Raw genomic sequence first — 25,474 nt, 5'->3', positions numbered from 1 at the left:
AAATCATAAATTGATTTGGCAGGCTAAGCATGATCTGATGAAGGAGAAAATGTGTTTGACCCGAATTATTGTTTCTACGAGAATTGTCAAAGAGTCACATGGACAAATGCAGGTTAACAAATCCGGGCTGGCTTTTCTTAAAGGAAAATAGTGTTCAACTAACTTGGGAGTTTTTTGAAGAGGTAACAAAGAAGGTTGATGAGGGCAATGTTATTGATGTGACATGGGCTTCCAAAAGGCATTTGATATAGTGCCAAACAACATGCTTGTGAATAAAGTTATAGCTTGTGGAATAAATGGGCAGTAGCAACAGCGATATGAAATTGGCAGAGTGACAGGAAACAGAATAGCGGTTAATGGATGCTTTTCGACCTGGAGGAAGGTTTATAGTGGAATTCCCCAGGGGTCAGCGTTGGGCCCTTGCTTTTCCTGATATATATTTAAAAGTGTCACTGTACTAATTTTTCCTAAATTGATTAGGTCCTTCAAGCACTTTGAATTGAATCCAGCAGCATGGAACCACACTTCTGCTGCTGACCTCCCCTGCTACCTCCAACCACACCTTTTGGTGTTCACTATAGGTTTCTTCCTCCCATCGTTAGGGAAGTGTATCACTCTCAGCCTCCTCACAACCCCAGCTGCGCATGCAGGGAGGTGTCACTGAAACAAGGCTCAGCCTTTGCCACATGGACTCCATTCTGGCACATTCTCTCTTTGGTTCAAACTACAAACTCCTTTAAATACTGGAGCTGAGATTGTGTCATACGAGTCCACATCATGTCCAATGACACTGACTGGATGGGAAACCCGGAAGCAAGATCATAGCGCGTTAACTGAATCAAAACACTACTGACAGACATCTGGCACTTACTTCCATGTTTCCCATGTACTATCAGAGACTCCTGAATGTAGTATGCCACAAGTTAAAATCTGAGTCATAATATTTCTTATACATTACACAGACCTAGTTAGGGATGTGTCTGACAGATATACATTTCAGTTAAAATTACATCAATAAATAGCTCAAGCTTCACAACAACATCTGAACCCCTTAGTGTCTCACAGCCTTGAAATACACCACACATGTCATCCAGCAGTGGCCTACGTTTTGTGATGGAAATTTACCTGAGCTAATTCTTTTTGTTCATTCACCAGTCTGTTACAGCTGGCTATCATTTGATCCAGGGCATATAGTCGGTCCTCGAGTCCCTTAATTGCCTTCATGTTCTGATTATCAAGTTTGGCAATTGTTTCACGACAGTCTGTCAAAAACGGCTGAAGAATTTCTGGATCAAGCTGAAAGCAAAAAAAAGGTATGAGGGTGTATAAATTACTGTCCAGAAATGATTAACGATATTTTCTCTTACATTGCATGAGGAGTAGAGGGTGTATGTTTAACTTGTCAGCAACTGATGAATGTCTTTGATTAGATTAAAGCTTTTCATTGGTTTACAAATCTGCTATAGTGAGATAACTGTGAAAAACAAATACCTGTATTGAAAAACATACCATTCAAACCCATACTCTAACATATTCAAATTCATACATTAATCCATTTTAGGTTGAGCTTTGTCAAATTGCTGAAATCGTCCCCCTTTAGAACACGTACCATCTCAAATTATTTTTCTATTCAATAAAAGTATTGACTAAATTTACTATTGGATATCACAAGTAAATGCTGTAATTTTATAGTTTGGTTTAAGTTTTGAGAAATGCACTGGACTAGAAACCAGAAGTTTGAATCTGTTGAATGAAAAAGTTCTATTATGAAATTGAAACTTCTAAATTTTAAACAACAAAAACTATTAAAAAAACTCTCGGGTAACTATTATATGAAAAATGGTGCCTTTGTTTATTTTCAAAATCCTGGATTAGCCAAATATTTGACCAAACATCTTGAATTTGAATTCTCGAAAACTTACTCGGTTCATTGAATCAAAGCATTTCCTGACCAACGATTCCACATCATTTGGTCTATCTTGTACATTAATCCAGTCCAATAAGGAGACATTGAAGAAATCTTGGTCATCCATTTCTTCTTTAAATTCATCTTCTGCTGCAGTCTTCTGAGCTCTTTCTTCACTGGTCTCGTTGTCCTTTTCTTCCTGTTGAATAACACTATTCTGCACAGAATGTCCAAATGATATAGAACTAGAGGGTGATTTCCTGTTAACTGCAAGTTTAACAGAACAAAGTACCGAACTGCTGGATCTCTCATCTTCAGTTTCTTCTTCTGTGCTTTCTTTCTCTGTGCTTTCTTTTTCTGTAGGTAATTTCAGTCTTTCCTGACATTCTCGGTAACTGTGTCTGGTCAGGCACTCCAACAGTGGTATCTTAGCCATTACTGAGACTGCTGTGCCTAGGCTTAATTCATAACATAAAATAATGTATTAGTACAATATGAAATAATTGAACAGTCCATCACCCAGAAGCTTGAGACATTTCCTGGTGATAAAGATTCAGCATTGAGTCTCTGAATAGAGAGATGAGCCACTTCTTCTGCCCTCCCATGACTGTAAAAGCAAAGTTTCCACAAAACTGTACAGGACAATCTGCTGGGCCAGAACTCTGCTTTGCATTTGGGAGAATATTCTTGAGCAAGAATGGAAGCAGCAAAACTGCTCCAATGGTAATTCAATTGCACAAATGCCTTTCTTTTGAAGAGTTGAAAAAACTGATGCAAAATTACTTTAAAATAAATTCCTGTTAATGTCAGTTTTTTTGCTTAAAAAAAATCTCAACCTGATTTCTAAAACCACTTCAGCTTTAAGTATATCAAACTCTCTGTACAAAATATTTAATTTCTTTAGGAACTGTTGCTATATTACAATACAAGCAAATAATACATGCAAGTTAACCTACATACACTGATGAACAACTACTTTTAAGCACAGGTTTCTTAAATAGTAGGTGACCTTTAAATTGTAGCATATGCTGCAAACAGTGCATTAAATTGAAATGCTTTAGGTCAAGCCAAAATAAAAAAATCAGCAGGCCCTATAGGAGCAACTTATGAGGAAGACAGCAAGGGGGGACCAGAGATCTGGGTCAGGAGACCAAAAACCAATCGGGGGGTACAAAAGGCTGGACCTCACATTGAGAGACAGAGAAAGATTTCAACTACAAGAATTGTGGAGGCTCAGTGTGAATTGAAGGCAGCCTAGAGATACAAGTTGGAAGGGGTAGCAGTGCCACCTAGTGTTTAAAATCTAACCATTATAGTAAACATGAATAGTTATCATTAGATTATGGTAGTATTGCTTATGACCAGGCATCACTCACTTAGACATGAGAAAGCATTACAAAATCATGACGAAGCAAGTATATTGCTAGTCAATCTCCTATAGCACTACAAATGAGGAATCAAAACCAAGTGTGCTTTTCAGGTGAGCCAGGTTCAAGGGCTAAAGCATAATGGAGCCAGGCTACACTGACATGATTTCAACCTATCATGCAGATTCTTCCCTATTCATATTTCCATTATACTTTCCTATGTTCACATATAAAACAGAAACTGCCTATCCAAATATACAAATTATATTGTTCTCCTGCTAATGATAATGCCTCTGCTGTTAAGAGAGTGTGGGACAATGAGTAATTACAGCATTACAGGTTTATTTGCTATTATTAAATTAAAAAGTGATAGCCACCATTGTGTTAAAATCTAATTGAAAATTTTTGGAGCGGGAAGATGGTGGAGCTAAAAAAAAAGTATTGCTGAAAAAGAGAGGTATATCAAAGCTTTTCATTTTGCACTCATCAGGGCACTTTGCAAAAATACTAATATAAGGGGAAAGCAACAATTTATACTGTATGTGGAGAGAGTGCTGATCGGTTGGCAAATGGGCTCTGATTGGTAGAGGCATTGCCATGGAGAATGCAACACTGAGGGTGACTGCCAGTTAACTGCCACGCATTGTCTGAAATTTAAACCTGGCAGCTTGACCATGATTGGTCAAGGCATTGCCCTGAGGTATGAGTCAGTGAATGGCTGCCAAATTTTGCTGAGTTGAAACAGACGCAATGTATGTAAATGTTCTCTCTGTCTGCAAAGAACAGGGCCCTGTGTATTAATATATGTAGCTTCCAGTACACGCAAATGTGCCACACTATGAGCCCAGCTGACAATCTTAAATTAAGCTGTCAGTGTAATTCTTAGCATGCCGAGGATAATTTAGCAAATGCTGTCCAATCGCGGAATCACATTTAATGTTGGGCGCTGTGTTTTGAGTTTTGCAAGCACGGACTGGTTGGGTACTGCCTATACTTTGCCAGTTGAGAACAGCAGCTGGGACATGCTGTTTGATACAATCTGCCAGGTTGTATGGAGTGAAATTTCCTTTAAGGAGTAGTCTGAGACACTCTTCGATAATGTTTACTGTAAAAGTCCATAAACATGCAATTCAGCATGCAGCGCTCTGACTTATAGTCCAACAAGACAATTCATAGCACATTCACAACTGAATTGAGTGTGTATATGTCTTTGACATAAAGACAGTGCTTCACCCCAAGATTCATAAGCCATTTCCTAGAGTCTGGAGCGTGATGGGATATCTAGCTACCTCCATGGTCTGTTCATTTAAGGTCATTGTATTTTCTTACAGGGAGCTCTTTATTTCAAGATAAAAGTGTTTTTTGGTGAAGGAAGTTTGTAGAGGGCCACGTGAAAAACAGAAGCCAAAGAAAATATTGAAAATTTCACTTAACAGGTGGTAGCAAACAAGTGGATTTGTTGTGGAGTGACATGGACATAGGGTAATTTGAGGCCTTCACTTCCTAAAAAGCAGCTGTCATAGAAGCATACAGTCAGGAGAATGTAAACCTAAAGGGCAGGGGAAAGTAATCCTGTGTTGAATGGTGAACCGCATAGGCGGAGCCAGGCAAACTAGCCTCTAATGAAAAAAGAGAGTTCAAGTTGTGGGAGACGGTTAATTTGAGAGTGGACTTCAGAGAAAGAAATTTAGGAATTTTAATGAAAACGCATTTTAAATTAAACAGGTTCAAATAGAAAGAATATATCTGGGAGACCAATTTCAATGAATAATAATTCCACCTAAGGAGACAGAACTAGTAAATACTTAATGTAAGCGTTATCCATTTAAAACTATTCTGGATGTAAAAAAGATTCCTTGTGTGTTGTGAACACATAAATGAACATTTTATAAACCACTTAAATGGTTATTTAACTTCATTCCTTCTGCTGCCACCAAGTTTGATACTCAGAAAGTGTCATCATGATGATGATGTTCATTGCTCCAGTTTCAAGAACCACAACAGTGCTGGATGAACATGGTGTAATTTGCAAGGTGAAATTCCATCACATTGATGCATAATATTCTTTAGTTGAGTGTAATAAAGGGATAATTATTGGAGTATTAGCCAATCTACTCCTGCACCAATATAGTCATGGTTTCTGCAGGTATCATTTGAACATTCTTTTCCAAATGCTGGACCAGCAACACTCCAACAACAGCAACACTCAAAAGCTTGACACCAACCAGGACAAAGCAGTCTGCTTGATCAATTATCACTCAAAACATTCACTTCCTCCACTACCAATGCACAACAGCAGCAGTATATATCACATACAAGGTGTACTGCAGCAACTCATTGAGACTCCTTCAACAGCATCTTCCAAACGCACAACCTCTACCACCTTAGAAGGATAAAGGCAGCAGATGCATGGAAACACCTGCAGGCTCTACTTCAAGCCACACAACATCTTGGGCTTGGAACTATATCACTGTTCCTTCACTCTCAGTGGGTCAAAATCCTGCCCCCCTCTTCCTAACTGTGGGTATACCTGCACCGCAGTTCAAGAAGGTGCCTCATCACGACCTTCAAGGGAAATTAGGGATGAGCAACAAATGTTGGCCTTGCCATTGATGACCACAGTCCATGAAAAAATAATTTAAAAATCTATTTTACTTCAAATTTCCAGGATCAGCAGTATTTTGTTTTTCTATAACAGATGTGGTTGTCTTGACTTTGACATCAGGTGGTTGATATTGAAAAGTTTACTATCAGTGTGATGGTTATTAACACACCTGGGGGAATCTGCCAGCAAGCAAGATTGGGAATAGTGTTAGTGTAATGGCACACCCGTTTTGACAGGTAAAGGGGTCTGTGATGAAGATGGAAGATGTCTGTGAACTTAGCTGAGTACCCCTGTAGCACTTTCCAAGGGACTTTCTTCAAATCAAACTGCCATGTACAAAAGGATATTCTTCTCACTGCACTTTTCCTAAAGTTGGCAGGCTGTGAAGATCATGCTGGCATATCAGAAGCCACACTGGAACTCTGAAGGACCTCCTCTACAATTAATGAGAGGCGATTAAGAAGTAACCTACCTAGGACTTTGCCAACAGTTGACAGCAATGCTAAGCTCCTGTAGTTGCTACAGTTCAAACTGTCTCCTTTCTTAAAGGCAGTGATTGAGGAGCAAGGCCGAGTGCAGTTACCTGCTAGGAGGCAGGCGGACCTGTAGGAAATACTCAGCCGGAAGCAGATAAATAAAGACCAAGGAGCGAGGCCTAGAGCACTTACCTTCCAAGAGGGAGGAAGGCAGAGAATTCAGGAGCACCCTGATTTGGGAAAAAAGGGAACCATGACATCGATACATAGGGACTGAGTCTAAACAACGGAGTTTTAAAAATGTTAAAAATATTAACTACTCATAACAAGTGAGTAGCTGTTAAGTCTTATCTTTTATCCTCAAGGTTTAGTACCACTAGTAAAGTGTACTAAGTATTACTAGGATTTATCAGTATTGTAAGGTTGATTAATAGTACTAAGCTTTATTTGTGTTAGTAAACCTTTACTAGTATTGGTAAGGTGTATTTGCAGTAACAAGGCAATTATTTAATAAATAGAGAAATGGCAGGGCTGCTACAACCTGGTGGAGTGCGCATCCTGTGCGATGTGGGAACTCCAGGATGCTTCCCATGTCCTGGATAACCAGTTGTGCAGGAAGTGTCGTCAGTTGTAGCAACTTTAGCTCTGGGTTTTGGAATTTGAGCAGCAGTTGGTGTCACTGTAGTGTATCCGTGAGGCCGAGAGCTACATGGATAGCATGTTTATAGATGTGGTTACTCCGCAGTTTAAGAGTATGCAGGGAGAAGGGGAATAGAAGACCACCAGGCAGCCAAAAAGGAACAGGCAGGAATCCCCTGAGTGCATCCCACTCTCCAATCAGTTTTCAGTGCTGAATACTGATGAGTGTGGTGGTTCATCTGGGGAGTGCAGCCAGAGCAAAGTCCACGGCACCACAGGTGGCTCAGCTGTTAGAGGGGGGGGGTACAAGAAAGTCTGCAAGAACAATAGTGATAGGTGATTTAATAGGGGTTAAATTCGATAGTTAGGGATAGTTAGATAGGAGTTTCTTTGGCCGCAGACATGAATCCAGGATGGTGTGTTGCCTCCTTGATGCCAGGGTCAAGGATATCACTGAGCGGCTGCAGAGCACCCTGAGTTTGTGGGGGGGGGGGGGGGGGGGGAAGGTGGGGATGAACAGTCAAAAGTCACCCACATCTGTACCAATGACATAGGTAGAAAGAGGATTGTGGTCCTGTAGTATGAATTTGGGGAGCTAGGTAGAAAATTAGCAAGCAGGACATCAAAAGTAGTAATCTCCGATTACTCCCAGTGCCATGCACTAGTGAGTGCAGAAATAGGAGAAGACAGATGAATGCGTGGCTTGAAAGATGTTGCAGGAGGGAGGGCTTTAGATTCTTGAAACACTGGGACCTGCCCTGGGGGAGATGAAACTTGTGCAAGAAGGACAGGTTGCACCTGAACACAGGGGGGAGGGTTCAAACCAACACGGCAGAGGTCTGTGCGCCAGGAGATAATATCAGGGAGGAATACCAAGGTGTACAGAATACTGGGAGTGACAGATAGCACTAAAGTAGAGAATAGTAAGTTGATAGGTGGGATCAGAGTAAAGGAGAAAATAATAGTGTCTAAATCAGGGTTATTGTGCATGTATGTACGTATGCATGTATATGAATACACGGAGTCTGGTAAATAAGATTGGTGAGTTACAGGCGCAGATTGCCATATAGAAATACAATGTGTTGGCTATTACAGAGGAGACCTGACTCAAAGAAGGGTTGGACTGGGTGTAAAATTTCCCTGGCTAAAAGGTGTTCAAGAAAGGCAGGAAAGGAAAAAAAGGAGGGGTGGCGGTATTAATTGAGAGCATTACAGTGAAAGAGAGAGGTCCCAGAGAAGTAAAAGACAGAATCTATTTGGCTAGAAGCAAGGAACAAAAAATGTGCAATTACATTGCTCGGTGTAGTCTATAGACTGCCAAACAGTGTATGTATGTAGTGGATGTAGAGGAATAAATTTGCAAAGAAATCACAAAGAGGTGCAAAGATTGCACAGTGCTTATAAAGGGGGACTTTAATTATCCAAATATAGACTGGGATAGTAGTATGGTAAAGGGCAGAGAGGGGCATGAGTTCCTACAGTGTGTTCAGGACAATTTTCGTCAGTAGTATGTTTCCAGACCAATGAGGAATGAGGCACTGCTAGACCTGGTTCTTGGAAATCAAGTGGGCCAAGTAGATCAAGGGTCAATACAGGATCATTTGGGGGACAGTGATCATTGTATCATAACTTTTAAGCACACTATGGAAAAGGACAAAAGAACAGTCCAGAGTGACAAAAATTAACTGGGGAAAGCCAATTTTAATGGGATAAGAACAGATGTGGGCTGAATAAATTGGAGTCAAAGGGCAGAGTCACAGTAAGGGAGAAAGTAATGATGTCTAAATCAGGGTTATTCTGCATGTACATGAATGCACGGAGTATAGTAAATAAGACTGGTGAGCTGCAGGTGCAGATTGCCATGCGGAATTATGGTGTTGAAGCGATAACCGAGACCTGGCTAAAGGAAGGGCAGGACTGGGTGTTAAATATTCCTGGGTACAAGGTGTTCAGGAAAGATAAGGCAGGAAGAAATAGAGGAGAGGTGGCTGTGTTGATTAAGGAGAGAATTGCAGTGCTGGCAAAAGACGATGTCCCAGAGGGTTCAAGGATAGAATCAATTTGGCTAGAGCTAGGGTACAATTGCATTGCTCAGTGTAGTCTATAGGCCACCGACTAGTGGGAAGGATGTAGAGGGACAAACCTGCAGGGAAATTACAGGGACGAACATACATTATAGGGTAGTTAAAATGGGGGACTTTAATTACCCAAATATAGACTGGGATAATGGTAGTGTAGAGGGCAGAGAGGGGCAAGAGTTCCTAGAGTGTGTTGAGGAGAATTTTCTATAGCACTATGTGTTTAGTCCAAAAAGGAGGCACTGCTAGACCTGGTTCTTGGAAATGAGATGGACCAAGTAGATCAAGTGTCAGTGGGGGAACATTTAGGAGACAGTGGTCATTGTATCATGACACAGAAAAGGACAATGGAAAGGACAGAGTAAGAACAATTAACTGGGGGAAGAGCCAATTTCAATGGGACAAGAACAGAACTGTTCCAGATAGACGGGAGCAAAAGGTTGGCAGGAAAAACTATAGCTGAACAATGGGCTACCTTCAAAGAAGAAGTGATTTGGGCACAGTCAAGGTATATTCCCTCAAAAGGGAAAGGTAGGGCAAGCAAATCCAGAGCTCCCTGGATGGAAAAGGAGATAGGAATTAAGATAAGGAAGAAAAGGTGTCCTTATGACAGGTGTCAGGTAGGAAATACAATTGAGAACCAAGCTGAATACAGAAGGTTCAGAGGAGAGGTGAAGAAGCAAAAAAGAGAAGTGAAGAGGGATTATGAGAAAAGACTGGCAGCCAACATAAAGGGGAATCCCAAAGTCTTCTAAAAGCACATAAATAGTAAAAGGGTGGTAAAAGGAAGAGTAGGGCCGAAGGGGATTTACACATGGAGGCAGGGTGGATGGCTGAGGTGTTAAATGAATATTTTGCATCTGTCTTTGCCAAGGAAACCCTGTCACTAGAAGTGTTCAAAATTGATAAGGAGGATGTATTGGATAACTAATCAGTACTTAAAGTTGACAAGGCACCAGGACCAGATGAGATGCATCCAAGATACTGAAGGGAGTGAGAGTGGAAATTGCAGGGGCACTGGCCATAATCTTGCAGTCTTCTCTAGACTCAGGGGAGGTGCCAGGGGACCGGAGAATTGCAAACATTACGCCCTTGTTCAAAAAGGTTGTAAGGATAAGCCCAGCAATTACAGACCAGTCAGTTTAACTTTGGTGATGGGGAAGCTCCTCGAAACAATTATTTGGGATTGAATTAATGGTCACATGGAAAAATGTGAGCTGATTAGGAAGAGTCAACATGTATTCCTTAAGGGAAAATCATGTTTAGCTAACTTGCTGGAGTTTTTTGGAGAGGTGACAGAGGGTTGATGAGGGTAATGCTGTTGATGTGGTGTACATGGACTTCCAAAAGGCATGCGATACAGTGCCGCACAACAGACTTGAGGAAAGTTATAGCTCATGAAATAAAAAGGGCAGTAGCAATGTAAATTGGCTGACTAATAGGAAACAGCAAGTAATGGTTAATGGGTATTTTTCAGACTGGAGGAAGGTTTGTAGTGGAGTCCCCAAGGGCCAGTATTAGGACCCTTGCTTTTCCTGATATATATTAATGATCTAGATCTTGATGCGCAGGGAACAATTTAAAAGTTTGCGGATGATGCAAAACTTGGAAGGATTGTAAACTGAGAGAGGGACAGTGTAGAACTTCAAAAGGACATAGACAAGTTGGTGGAGTGGGAAGATATGTGGCAGTTGAAGTTCAATGCAGAGGGGTGTGGGGTGATTCATTTTGATAGGAAGAACATGGGGAGACAATATAAAGTAAGGGATACAACTCTAAAGGATGTGCAGGAGCAGACGGGCCTGGGTGTATATGTGCGTAAGTCATTAAAGTGGCAGAACAGGAGGAGAGAGCAGTTAGTAAAGCATACAGTATCCTAAGCTTTATTAACAGGGGCACAGAGTACCCGAGCAAAGAGGTAATGTTGAACTTGTATAGGACATCAGTTAGACCTCAGCTGGAGTATTGTGTACAGTTCTGGGTGCCACAGTTTAGGAAGGATGTGAATGCATTGGAGAGAGTGCAGAAGTGATTTACAAAAATGGCTCCAGGGATGAGAAACTTCAGTTATGAAGATAGATTGGAGAGGTCGGAACTGTCTTCCTTGGAGAGAAGGCGAAGAGGAGATTAGTTAGAGGTGTTCAAAATCATGAGGGGGCTGGACAGAGTAGATAGGGAGAAACTGTTCCCACTCGTAAAATGATCGAGAACGAGAGGGCACAGATTTAAAGTGATTTGCAAAAGAAGCAAATGCGATGAGAGAGAACTTTTTTACACAGCAAGTGGTTCGGGTCTGGAATGCACTGCGTGGAAGTGTGGTGGAGGCAGGTTAAATCGAGACATTCAAGAGGGCATTAGATAATTATTTAAGTAGAAATAATGTGTGCAGGGTTACAGGGAAAAGGCAGGAGAATGGCACCGAGTCATAATGCTCATTTGGAAAACCGGTGCAGACATGATGACTGAATGACCTCCTTCTGCACTGTAACAATTCTGTAACAATTTTGTGAGAGATTGGCAGGAAAAATGGTAACCGATCAACGTGCAACGTTCAGAGAGGAGATAATTTGGACACAGTCAAGGTACATTCCCTCAAAAAGGAAAGATAGGGCAAACAAATCCAGAGCTCCCTGGATGACAAAGAAGATAGAAATTAAGAGTTAAAAAAAAATATGTACTTATGACAGGTGTCAGGTAAAAAATACAATAGACAAAAGCAAGCTGAATATAGAACGTTCAGAGGAGAGGTCAAGCGGCAAATAGGAGAAGCAAAAAGGGGTTTGGGAAGAAACTGGCAGCTAACATAAAAAGCAAATCCCAAAGTCTTCTATAGGCATATAAACAGTAAAGGGTGGTAAGAGGAGGAGTAGAGCCGTTTACAGACAAAAACCACAATTTCAAAATTTGCAGATCTTATGAAACTTGGAAGCATTGTGAACTATGAGGAGGATAGTGTAGAACTTCAAAAGGACATAGACAACTTGGTGGGAGGGCCGACAAGTGGCAGATGAAATTTAATGCGGGTAAGTACAAAGTGATTCATTTTGTTAGGAAGAACACAGAGGGGCAACATAAAGGGTACAATTGTAAAGAGGGTGCAGGGGCAGAGGGGCCTGGGTGTATATGTGCATAAATCATTTAAGGTTGCAAGACAAGTTGAGAGAACAGTTAATAAAGCAGACAGCATCTTAGGCTTTATTAACAGGAGAATACAGTATAAAAGCAATGAAGTTATGCTAAACTTTGTGTAAAACATCAGTTCAGCCTCAAGAGAGAGTGCAGAAAAGATTTGAGAAAGTGGTCCCAGGGATGAGGAACTTCAATTACGCAGAAAAACTGGAGAAGTTAAAAGTATTTTCATTGGAGAAGGTCGAGAGGAGATTTGATAGAGGTATTCAAAATCATGAGGGGGTCTGGGCAGAGTAGATGGGGGAAAATGTTTCCATTAGTGGAAGGATCAAGAACAAGAGAGCATAGGTTTAATATAATTGACGAAAGAAGTAATGGCGACATGAGGAAAAAACATTTTATCGCATCAAGTGATTAGGACCTGGAACCTACTGCTTTATCATATGGTGGAGGCGGGTTCAATCAAGATACTCAAGAAGGAATTGGATTGGTATCCGAAAAGAAAGAATGTGAAGGGTTACAGGGAGAAGGCTGGGTAGTGGCACTAGGTAAATTATTCCTATGCAGAGCTGGCGCAAACATGACAGGCTGAATGGCCTCCTTAGGTGTTTCATCAATTCTGTGATACTGTATTGCTAGGATTACCATCGCACAGTTCTTGTGGAGGTGAAATACCATCTTCACACTAAGCATACTTCCATTGTGTTGTGTGGCACTACCACCATGCTAAATGGGACAGATTTAGCAACTCAAAACTGGGCATCCATGAAGCACTGGGGGCCATCAACAGTTGCAGAATTATATTCAACTACAATCAGTAATCTCATGGTTCAGCATATCCCTCACTCTACCATTACCATTAAACCAGAGATCAACCCTGGTACAACAAAGAGTGCAGGAGAGCATGCCAGCAGCAACATCAGCCATACCTAAAAATGAGGTGCCAACCTGGTGGAGCTACAACACATTCCAAACAACAGAAGCAGTTCACAAAATGTCCTTCAAGGAAGGAAAATTGACATCCTTACCTCATCAGTACCATGCCTCAGCATCATACCCTCAAGAGAGACCCACCAGAGGTGGTGGCACACTGGCATACAGTCAGGGAGGAGTGGCCCTGAGAATCCTCAACATTGACTTATGACCCATGAATTACTGTGACAAAAGGTCAAATATAGACAAGGAAACCTTCTGCTGGTTACCAGCTCACACTCTCCCACAGGCACCACTTGGAAGAAACACTGAAGATAGCAGCGGCACAGAATGTATTTTGAGTGGGTGACAAAAATGTGCATATCACCAAAAGTTGCCCAGGACCACCACTACTGACTGAGCTGTCAAGTCCTGAAGGACACAGCTGCCAAGCAAGGCCTGTGACAGATGGTATGAAAGCCAACAAGGGAAAAATCTACTTCACCCTCATAAAGATGCCTCCATCCATGACGGTACAGTAGGAGTGACCACTGCACAGTCCTTGTGGAGACAAAGCGAATAGACTCAGAACAGCTCCAGCAGCTCAAAACTGGCAATTCAGGGGAAGCTGTGGGTCATCATCAGCTGCAGAATTTTATTCCAGCATAATCTGTAATCCCATGACCCTAGGATATCATTCACTCAACCATTATCATCAAGCCAGAAGGCAACCCTAGTCCAATGAAAATTGTAGAAGATCCTGTCATTTGCAACACCAGCCTAAGATGAGGTGCCAATCTGATGAAGCTGTAACATAGGACTAAACAGCAGAGGAAACACGCTATTAACAGAGATAAGCAATTCCACACCAACTGATCAGAGCAAAGTTCCACAGCCTGCCACATCCAGTCACACTAGACAATTAGTGGAGGAGGAAGCTCCGTGAGCATTCCTAACCTCAATTCTGGCAGGGATCAACACATCAGTGTAAAAGGCAAGAATGAAGCATTCGCAACCATTTACGGCCAGAAATGCCATGTTGATGATCCCAGCTTCCTCCTTAAGTCCCCCAACATGACAGGCACCAGTCTTCAGCCAACTCAATTCACTTCACATGATAACGAAAAACAACTGAGCACACTGTTTACGACAAAGGTTATGGGCCCCAACAGAATTCAGCCTGTATTGCTGAAGATGTGCACCAGAATTAATTTTGTACCTCAGCAATGCCCATGTATAAATCCCTTCTTAGGTAACCAATTGACTTCACTCCTCTTTTTACTGCCTTTTTACTATTTATATGCCTAAAGAGGGAACCAAAAAATCTTCTATTAGCTGCAAGTCTATTCTCATACTCTCTCTGCTTCTCTTATTTGCTTTTCCAATTTTCCTCTGAAGCTATCTTCAGCCAGGTTCTCAGTTGTATTATACACCTGACATCTGTCATAAGCACACTTTTTCTGCTTCCTCAACCTCTATCTCTCCCATCATCCAGGGAGCTCTAAATTGTTTGATCTACCTTTCCCCTTCGTGGCAATGTGCCTAGAGTCTGCCTGAACATACTTTTTTCTTTAAAAAAAAAGGTTACAGTTTTGTCTGCCAATCTTTGATTGCAATTTAACTGGGTCAGATCCATTCTTACCCCAGCGAAGTTGGCTTTCCCCCAGTTAATTACTCTTACTCTGGATTGTTCCTTGTCCTTTTCCATAGCCAACATAAATCTTATGATACAATGATGACTGTCAGCTATACTTTCCTCTACTGACACTTGATCCACTTGACCCACCTCATTCCCAAGAAACTTCCCTTCTTGTGAACATAACATACTTAGGGATAAGGGTGGTTGAAGACAAAAAGGTCTGAAATTTTTTTCTGATGAAGCATCAATTACAGTACTTTTTAATGATCTGTAATGAAATGCAAATGCTTCTAGGTGGAATTATTAGATTTCAAGTCAGTTGAAACATTAGTTTTCCCTCTGGTTACCTTCTATTAGTCAAGACTGTGGACCAATACATTTCTATCAAATCACCAAAGTGACCTGAGCATATCAGCATTCAGTGCAGTTAGTCCAGGATGATGGCCAGACTAACAACTGATCATGACCTTGCTAGATTATGTACATGTGAAGCAAAGCAAGGGCTGCAGCAGTGCTTCGTAATATTTTCCAATGTTGACTCCATTTTAATTCACCACCAAGTTCTCAACGGCAACTAGGATGGGCAACAAATGCTGGCCTTGCTGGCAATGCCCACATCCCATGAAATATATAAAAACTTGAAAGTTAACATTATACGTTATACTTCATTTTTCTTTTTGCTAGCATCTAGGGTAAAGTTCATAATAACACATTATGTAAATATGAACATCTGTGTTTCTAGAAATACTTTCCAAAAAAGTTATTTTATTTACTCATTTAGGTTTCAACCTAGCTCTCCATACTTTCTGGCAACAGAAGACTCAATGAAGCTCCTCTCCCCAGCCACAGACATTGTAATCTGCCCCACTCCCCAACACTACACATACACAACACTCTTCCCAAGGCCCCTCAGCAACCCCTCTTCGCAATTCCCCTCCCCCCACTCATTCATCAACTTTTCTTCCCAAACTGCTCCTGCAGCACACACACACACCCCCATCCCTCTTCCCACCCCCTGACCGCAGTCCACTCACTCAGCTTCCCCTCTTGCCAAAGCCCCTACTAATTCACGCATCAGCCTCTCTCACTCAGCAACCCCTCTACCCAAAATCCCCTCCTGCACCACTCCACTCGTGCATATGCGCACCCACTTCCCAATCCACTTCTCCCCACCACTCACTCAGTAGTCCCTCTTCTACGCCCTCTCTTCACCCCATTCATCAGCCCCTCTTCCCAAATCCCCTACCTCCACTCACTCAGCAGCCACTCTTCCCAAAAGCCCTCTCTAACCACTCTCAGTAGCTCCTCTTCCCAACCTACTCCCCCACTCACTCAGCAGTCCCTCTTCCCAAACCCCTGCCCTCTATTCACTCACTATCAGCCTCTCTCCTCAAAACCATTCCTGCACCACAGAGACAGGTCTCAATCCACCCTTCCAACTTACTCAGCAACCCCTCCTCCCAACCCCCTATCCACTATCACTCTCATAGCAGCTCCCCTTCCCGAGCACTCAGCAGCCCATCTTCTCAAACCCCTCTGCATCCCACTCATGAGGCCCTCCTCCCAAACCCCCTGTCCCACCACAACTCACTCAGCAGCCCCTCTAGCCGCTCCCTGCTGAAATTCAGACTCCACTGCCATCCCCACCCCTCCCAGCCTCTACCAAGCATCCAGCAGCAGAGCATGCCCTCCCAGTGGGATGAGTGGCAGCTCCCCTGAGCCTGCTCTCCCAGCCTTGTTATTGGCAGAGATTTTCTAGACTTTGAAGCTCTCGCTTCCTGACTTTGGCAGCATTTGGAAGCGATGGTGGCCAAAGGGAGGCAGAAGTTGCGAAAAAAAATTAAAAGGGCAGAATTCTATATTCAAAAGCCAAAATTCCCCCCATTATCTCTCACAATAAACAACATTGAGTGATTTTGTATAATGTGATAGTAAAAATATGCACACTATATAATAATATAGTCAAACCCATATTAAACCAAAGGCCATCGCTAACCAGTATGTGGCACCACAGAATAATGGTAAGCAGAATCAAACACAATATACACCGAATTCCCAATCTCAGCTTGCACATGAACTATACATGCAAGTCTCATTCTGGGACATGCTCATGCACTTGTTAGCAGGTGATAGCAAATGTGTGTGAATAGCAGGAAGTGGGGTGGAGGAGAACTGAAGGATTCATACCCTCAAAGAGAGAGAATGCCTGTGTCCATTGTTGTTTGGTCTCTACCATAACTTTCTGTCCAGATTAAGTCACAATGAGTGAAGCCACAATAGTGAAGTAGCTTTCATTAAAAAGGATTGATGTAAGACATTTTAAAATATGCAATTCATAAACGCTGCACAGAGACATAGCCCAAGTGTCTGAATAAAAATGGCACATGCATAGATCATGCATTTTAATAAATTGTAATGGATTCCTAGGTGAAAATATGAGCTCCAATAGTATTTAATTTGGAACTGTTGAACATTCATAACTCATGAACACTTACTTTGTAAGTTTTTGCTTAATATCTTCCACAGAACGTTCATAATTGCTGTATGCATTTTCAAACTTTGCCAGCAGCTTTTGAAAAGAATGGGTGCAGTCCTCCAAATTGGCCATAATGGCAGCCCAACCTTGATGCTGAAGGTGCTCATCGTGGACCAATCTTTCACAGAATGAACAAAGCTTCTTTGCAACTTCATACATCTCCTAACCAAGAGAACAAAAGCGCAAACAGAGGATGAGCTTATTTCTATGACAATTAAGCATATAGATCAGAATGCATTGTGATATTTCATTCTCCAAATATCTTTGCCAATATACTGTCAATTCTTCAACTTTATATCCCTGATAACAATAAAAAGTTGAACAAAAATGTGAGGATTTCTAATGAATAGGCTAACTGAAAAACATCAAGAATCTAATCAAACAAATTAATTATAGCATTTACAGGAACGCAGAACTTGGGAGCAGAGTAGGCCATTCAGCCCTTTGAGCCTGCTCTGCTATTCATTAAAATTATGGCTGATCTGGTTGTGGTTTCAATTCGACTTTCCTGTCTGCCCCCCATAACTCTTGACTTCCTTGACTATCAAAAATCTGTCTAACTCTGCCTTGAATAAATTCAATGACCCAGTCTCCATTGCTTCCTGGAACCTCACCAGATATGTAGTTGTATAATATTTGCTTTTTTGCAATGGTTTATACAAGGTGATTTAAGCATTATAGATTTAAGACTTTGCCTTTCATGAATTCAAGGACAGAATTTTTAAATGGTCGTGGAAGCAGAAGCAGAGATGGATGGCCTGCAACTTCCTGCCACAAGATGGCATATTCCCACCGGCAGGCCATTTTGGAACATGTAACCATTTCCTGCCCAAATCAGCAAGTGGCATGGAGCCAATTAGGGATCATTAAGGGGCTAGCTACTAAGACCACTACTGGTGACAACTGAAATTTTCCAGATAGCATACCAGTTCCTACTGAGACTGAAACATGGTCCAGTGATGTAGGCAGCCTTGTGGTGTCAGACAAGGGTGGGGCCAGTGCTCCATCTACCGTTTCTGACCCCTCAACGTGGACACAATAGTGAGATGGTCAGTGTTAATCTCACCTTTTAATAAAGTCTCCAGAGGACACTTCCATCATGAGTTGCCCTGTCTCTCTCTCTCTCTTGCCTACATACTTAAGCAGCTCCCCACTCTAATGTTGGGGACGCCAATCTCTCAAGACTGGAGGACCTCACAAATCTGGCTGCTGTCGTTAACTGGACTGTGATCCCTGGCTACTAATCGACCAGCTCATTAAAAATCACATTAAGCATCGGATGCCAACGCAATGCAGATGAATACCCAGAAATGCAGCCAACATCAAAGTCCCGACCCCATAGCTAAATTCCAGCCCAGGGTGTCTAAAAGTACTTTACAGCCAATTTGAAAGATACCAACTATAGTGAAGCGATGCTGCCAGACTGCACACAAGTTCATTTAACGACTAACAATATAGTTGGCAAGTTCATCTGCTTTTGGTAGTGTCCAAGGGATTTGTGCTGAACAAGAGGACTACCCTGCTCTTTATTTTATACCCACCTAAACATGCAGATAGCATCTCAGTCCAACATGGCACCTGAAAGACCAACTCCAGCAATATAGCACATGCTTACAATGGCACTGAAGCACCAGCCCAAGTCCTGTACCAAGGCTTGAACCCTCTATCTTATGACTTGAGGTGAGTGCACTATTACTGAGCCAAGCTGAAAGTGCAAGCTAAGGAAGAGCACCAACTATAATTACGATTTCTTGACTTTTATTACATAATGTAAAGAACCTGCTCGCACAACTGACCAAAATTAATAATCTAATTCTTTAAGACACATTTTGCTGAAATAGAAACAAACGGTCTTCAAATGGGAAAGAAAAGTTCAAGTGAATAGAATTTAGAGAAATCGATGAGAAAAACAGTGTGTAATACGCAATAGTCCTCCAGATCACAGTCAGCGGCGACTTGCCGTGGCATCGCCACTGACCGGAAGATCTGGACCATTAATTCTAAAATGTAGGGGTACTCAATTTTTGATTCATATCAGTACATGGGGGTCCTCATTAAGAAAACATTAAAAAGGGCTAAAGCACATTTTGCTTTTATCAACTTTCTTCATATACGGAATAGCCTTAATGCAGGCTAAATTTATATAATGTAAAAGACATCTGTTGATTTTTTTTTCTTCATAGCTCAGAACACATAAGCATGCAATAGAAAGAGTTCCTCCAGCACAGGTGTGCTATTCTGAATCAAGGTGAAAAGCAAACTTGTACAAAAATGGATGCAGTTGCAGGGGGAAAGGGCTCCAGTCCATACTGACCTACCTCAGAACTCTCTAGAGGGAAGTCAGCCTCATAGTACACATGCCTCTTTCAAAATGTTCCTCATAGGAATCTGAATTATGGAGAAGGTAATTAAATATACCTAGTATCAGGTGCTAGATGTAAAATATTGAGGGGGTTGACATGGGGCCCTGTGTAAGCCTTTTCATAACAGTGAAAGCAGATGTTACTTATAAAATTGAAAAAAAACTAAGCTGCTAGAAGGCATTATCTGGAGTCAAGATATTCGAACGTATATGGGTCACGTACTTAGGTCATGTAACTAGCAATGGATATTTAGAACCAAGTCAACTGCTTATAGTATACTCAGCAATGCAGGGAAGTCTCCAGTACTCCAGAGTACTAATAACTGGCTAGCCAGTGCCAACAATGGAACCTGGAGGAGTAGCCCCATTACTGGAATTCTTCACCTTTAATTCTAGATAACCCTGCAAATCAAACATTAATATGCATTTAAGGAGTAGCTGATAAATACATGAGGCACAAAGAAGTAGAAGGATTTGCAAATGGAATTAGATAAAGTAAGCTCGTGTGGATCATCAACTGATATACATACATCAGTTGGGTAGAATGACCTTTCTCTGGACTGTAAGTTTGATGTTAAGGTAGGATGGCAGAGTAGCACAGTCTGTATAAATAGCTAGATTAACAGTCCTCTGTACTGGTAAGTTGTGTTCTTTTAGTTGGTTAAACTCTGTGCACATTTAAGGATTCCCTAAACTTTGGCACTGCAAACCTCCACCTAAGCTCTCCTGTAGTAAACAATGTGTCCATATGGAACAAAGTGCACACACCACCATAAAAATAAAAACTCTGCAGATGTAGACTTCTCAGTTGATTCAGAAGTTGGAACAAATGCCATATGAAACAGTGTCAAAATGACACAGTGAAGTTAAGTGAATACAGTAGGGAAGAAATTTTGGTGAGGAAGTTGTCAATGAGAAAGAATAAACAAAATAATTATTTTAAAGGGGTGAGGGGAATAGTGAAGGAAGGCATGCTGAAAAAGGGGGAGATCTAATTAAAAGAACAGGTTAAGACAGGATTTGAAGGTGCACCTTTATATCTTTAGAAATATGCTGCAAGCATATAATTATAATATGTACCCATATATAATATAATTTTGTACTGTTAGTTTTCAGAAACCCAGCCCACCACTTCCCACCCCAACCCCTCGCTGGTTACTGAGCATTATTTAGAAGGCATATCCGTGCATGCACTGTTTGACAACTCTGATGATAATGGACAAGGTCCTGTACCATTATTCTAATTTCTTGTTGCAATTTTCCATTTTAATTCAAGTGCTTCATTTGAAGCAAGTCAATAAAAGGTTGGTTCTATCATTCTGGGACCATTTTTCATGTGGCACACTGGCCTGCTCCTAAAGCTGTTCAGAGTGCTTCCAAATGGAGCCAGGGCAGTTACTGAATCACTCCTTCACAACAAATGGTTCAGAGTCCACCTCAAGCAAGAGAGAAGTGCATGGAAGAGACAGGCCAATGGGCTACCACAGATCTCAAAGCTAGGCTCCAACCCTGCTCAACATATATACAAATGATCTGCGATCAAACAAGTTCTGCAAGTTCAGCTATGTTGTTGACATCTGTTGTGTCCCCCAAGCTCCGTGCTTCTGCATTCTGCACCAAATCCTTAATGAAGACGTTACAAAGTTGATGGGCTACTGCAGCACATGGCGTCTAATGTTGAACCTCTCTAAAACCATATCTAGTGTATTCCATTTCCGTAATACCAGTGCCAAAAAATTACATATCTACATTGAAGGCCAGAGGCTAAAGCAAGATCCAACCCAACATACTTGGGAGTGGCTAGGGATAGGTCTTTGTTCTTCCAGGAACATCTGAAGAAAACAGTAGCAAAGGTCAAAGCCAACTTGAAAAAGCTATGTTTATGCCCACCCTTTGCTTTCTCTTAACCAATCCTCTACCCAAGCCAATATATTACCCGTAACTCCGTGAGTTACCAATAACTCCATAATCTTATCAATTAACCTTCTGTGCGGCACTTTATCAACTGTCTTTTGGAAATCCAGTTTTACATCTACTAGTTACGTCTTCAAAACTCCAATAAATTTGTCAAACAGGCCTGTAATTCATTGTTTTCTTTCTCCCTCCTTTCTTGAGGAGCGGTGGAAGTTGACAAATGTTACAATCTAGTGGGACCACTCCCAAATCCAAGAAATTTTAGAAAGCCATAGTGAGTACATCCACCATCTCTGCAGCTATCCCTTTTAGAACCCTAGGGTGTAGGTCTCAGGTCCCAGGGATTTGTCAGATTTTAGTCCCTTAATTTGCTCCAATACCTTTATACTAATTTCCCTGATTTCTTTAATCTTTCTAGCCCCTAGGTTATCGCCCATTTCTGGTATGGAACTACAAAAAATATTTGTTTAATGCCTCTGCCATTTCCTCATTCCCCATGATAATTTCTCCTGTCCCTGCTTCTAATGGACCAATATTTACTTTTAGCTATTCTCTTTCTTTTTACATACTTAAAAAAGTTCCTACAATCTGTTTTACATTTCTGGCTAGTTTACCCTCATTCTATTTTTCCCCCTTTACATCAACTGGCTTTTTGCTGATTTCTGAAACACTCCCAATCCACAGACTTGCTACTTTTTCTTGCAAAATCGTAAGCCTCTTCTTTAAATCTAATTTAATCTAACTTTCTGAGTGAGCCATAGATGGGTCCAGCTTGCTGAGTTTCTGTTCTTCAGTGGAACGTACTTTTGCTGAACATTTTGAATTGTTTCTTTAAATGTTTCCCACTACTTATTTACCTCCATATCTTTTAGACTATTTACCCAATTAATCTTAGCCAGTTCTCCCCTCATATATGTGCAACTGACTTTTTAAAAGTTGTTTGGGATTGGAATATATCACTTTCAAACTTAACATGAAATTGAATGGTATTATGGTCACTATTCCCCAGTGGATCTTTTACTATGAGATTACTAATTAACCCTGCTCCACTACACAATACTTGATCTAAGATAGCTTTACCCCTAGTCAGTTCTACTACACAGTGCCATGAAAACATTCTACAGACTTCTCTTCTAGACCATTCTTACCAATTTGATTGTCCCGGTTTATATGAAAATTAAAGTCTCCCACAATTATTACAGTTCCTTTATTACAAGCTCCAATAATTTCTTGTTTAATGCTCTGCCCAACGGTATAACTGCTGTTAGGAGGCCTATAAACTACTCCTACTAGCGTTTTCTGACTCTTGCGATTCCTAATTTCCACCTTTACTGATTATACTTCATGATAATCAGAGGCCAGGTCCTTTCTCACTGGGCTACCCCATCTCCTTTGTCATTCTCTCTGTCTTTCTGAAATATTCCAGGGTACACAATATTTATTTCTCAGCCTTGATCACCTTGTAATCACATTTCTGTAATGGTGATTATCTAAATTATGTACTTCTATTTGTACCACTAAGTCATCTAATTGCAGACACTTTGTGCATTCATAAAGAATCTTCAATTTCATTTTATTGCTTCTATTCTCGGTAATGATCTTATTCACTGATGAATATTTTTGTTCACTCTGCTTGCCCCTCGACCTCTCTCTTTGGATTTCTAAGTCTCCCTTCACTCGAATCCTGCCTCCACACCCTGTAAATTACATTTATGCACCCTGTTCCCATATTCCTCTGCCTTTTTTTCCTTCATCAACCTATTCAGTCTATTCTCAAATATTGACATTTTTTGTCTATGGCAATTTTGCTCTTAACGAAAAGGTAGCTTTTAAGGAAGTGTAAGATTTTAAGAAAAATAACTCATGTCTCCATTAATAGGAGTTAAAAAATCCATAAAACATGATAATGCAAAAGGCCCCCAAAGGAATATGTTCATGCAATAAGTAGACAGATAAATAGCCAAATATTAATGAAGCTCACTTAATTACAACTTTTGAATAGTACAAAAAAAATCAACCAACCTCCATAGGGAGTGCTCATTTGAGGCTTCGACCTGCAATCTGGAATTTCAAGGGATTAGGAAGGAGGAATGGAGAAAGAGGAAGCAGGGTAGGAAAGAAGCTGTCCATCAAACTTGCTATTTGGGAACAATTTTATTAAAACATAAAGCTAGAATATCAAGCTAAAATCCTGTAACAAAAAGGATCATCCTCATGTGTTAACACGTTTAATGTGAATGCTACAATCCAACAAAAGTTGTAAGGAAAGTACAATAAGGACAGACTAAGTACCTTTCTGTATTAGGTATCACTTCTTTAGATCAGAAACATGCTGGTTGATCAACAGTGCCGCAATGATATGGAGAACCATTTGCAGTTGATGACAACATTAACACAGAAGATATTTCAACAATAACTTTTGGTACTTTGTTTAAACAAATTACATATAGATTTTTACTAATCTTACCACAGCAAGCTGAGTTCTAGAGGCTACTGTGTGAAATACAGCTGGCATCATAAGCGACTCCTCTACCTTCAGCCCCATTTCATTTTCTGCAGAAAATGTCGTCTTAGGTATGGTTGGTGCACGGTCACACAGAATCATCTCTTTGTTGTACAGAAATATGGGATTTGTATCCTGTGATTTAAAAATTTATAAAAATCAATTAAGATTAAATTTAGCTAAATGTGTCTTCCCACAAAACAGGAATGAGTAGTATACTTGGTTACAGAAACGTATTAGAACACCCTGTCAGTTTTAAAGCATAGGAGCAATAGAAACTTATACAAGTGATCGTACCTTTAATAATTGCACAAAATGACTATAGAAATCAAATTCCATCTGCCACATGCATTCAAATTAATTCATGGATTGCAATCCATATGTACCGTGCTAAATGCTGAAAACTAGTTGCAATCTAAATGAGAAGACAAGAGTCAAGCCATAGGCCACAATATTAAAGACAAAGTACACCCAATTAAATTATGGGTAAATTGAAACAGTAATTTATTAAAATACTGGTGTTTTTATTTAGTCACTTAGAAAAGTGCTAATCTTAAATGAAGTATGATATATTCTGAATCAATTATTTTCAGGGTATGATATTTCTGTCATCGCAGTAACCGCTTTGCTTCAAACAAACAAGTCATTTCCACTTGCACGAATCCCAATACTTTTAATAGTTTCCCCAAGAACATATTTATCAATGGCACTTTGTTTTCCTGAGACATTACAGCGGAAGGGCAGAAGGGTGGAAAACGAAGGGTGTGGAAGAAAGGGAATAAACAAATGTTCCAAATTCCAAATCTTGCTGGAAGCCAATTCATTTTATGCACATATTCTCCAATTCTGCACACACAATTCTAACTTGTCGGCATCTGAATTATCCTTCCCTCACATCATTTTTGTTTCAATCTGTTTTCCCTGGAAAAAGGTAGATAAGTGCAACTAACCGTTCAAATTTTCAGATCTAAATGGCAGAAATCAATCCAGGTCACTTTACTCTCAATACACCAACATCCTTCAAGAGTTATGCCAGATAAAAATGCACATGATTCCATGCTACCTCAGTAAATGCCAATATACAGTTAGCACAACTTGTCTCAATGCAAGGTCAAGATGCATTACATACTTGACTCATATTACTGATAACTATTTTACATTAATTGGATACTGTTACTACATAATCATTTCAAATAATTTGATAACATATTTCATGCTTTCTGTTCCAATGTTCATAGCCTTTAATCTCACTACTTAGTCCATCTACTTAATTGTCCCACATCTCTCTGAAAGCCAATCTCTCATACTCTCCATAGTCACATAGCTAACCCAGTTTTCAACCCAATAAGCCATCAATTCCATGGTCTTTAGCATATTACAAATTTCAAGTCATGAATCTTTAAATGGC

The 25,474-nt window shown here is 40.7% G+C and overlaps 1 protein-coding gene across 2 annotated transcripts in view; it reads right to left on the bottom strand.

The window, feature by feature from the left end:
* Positions 1–25,474, bottom strand: part of rb1cc1 (RB1-inducible coiled-coil 1) — a 195,511-nt gene that overhangs the window by 145,223 nt on the left and 24,814 nt on the right. For both annotated transcript variants that reach the window (XM_078540524.1, XM_078540525.1), the window contains exons 4-7: positions 24,031–24,201; positions 17,247–17,449; positions 1,923–2,364; positions 1,126–1,296 (exon numbers count right to left, since the gene is read on the bottom strand). In XM_078540524.1, the coding sequence (XP_078396650.1) occupies positions 1,126–1,296; positions 1,923–2,364; positions 17,247–17,449; positions 24,031–24,201 (987 nt within the window). The remainder of the gene's footprint in view (positions 1–1,125; positions 1,297–1,922; positions 2,365–17,246; positions 17,450–24,030; positions 24,202–25,474) is intronic.

Source organism: Cetorhinus maximus, chromosome 4 (genome assembly GCF_964194155.1).
Source record: "Cetorhinus maximus chromosome 4, sCetMax3.hap1.1, whole genome shotgun sequence".
Lineage (NCBI taxonomy): Eukaryota > Metazoa > Chordata > Chondrichthyes > Lamniformes > Cetorhinidae > Cetorhinus > Cetorhinus maximus.
The sequence above is the reverse complement of the archived record's forward strand: the minus strand, read 5'-3'. Positions and strand labels throughout refer to the sequence as shown.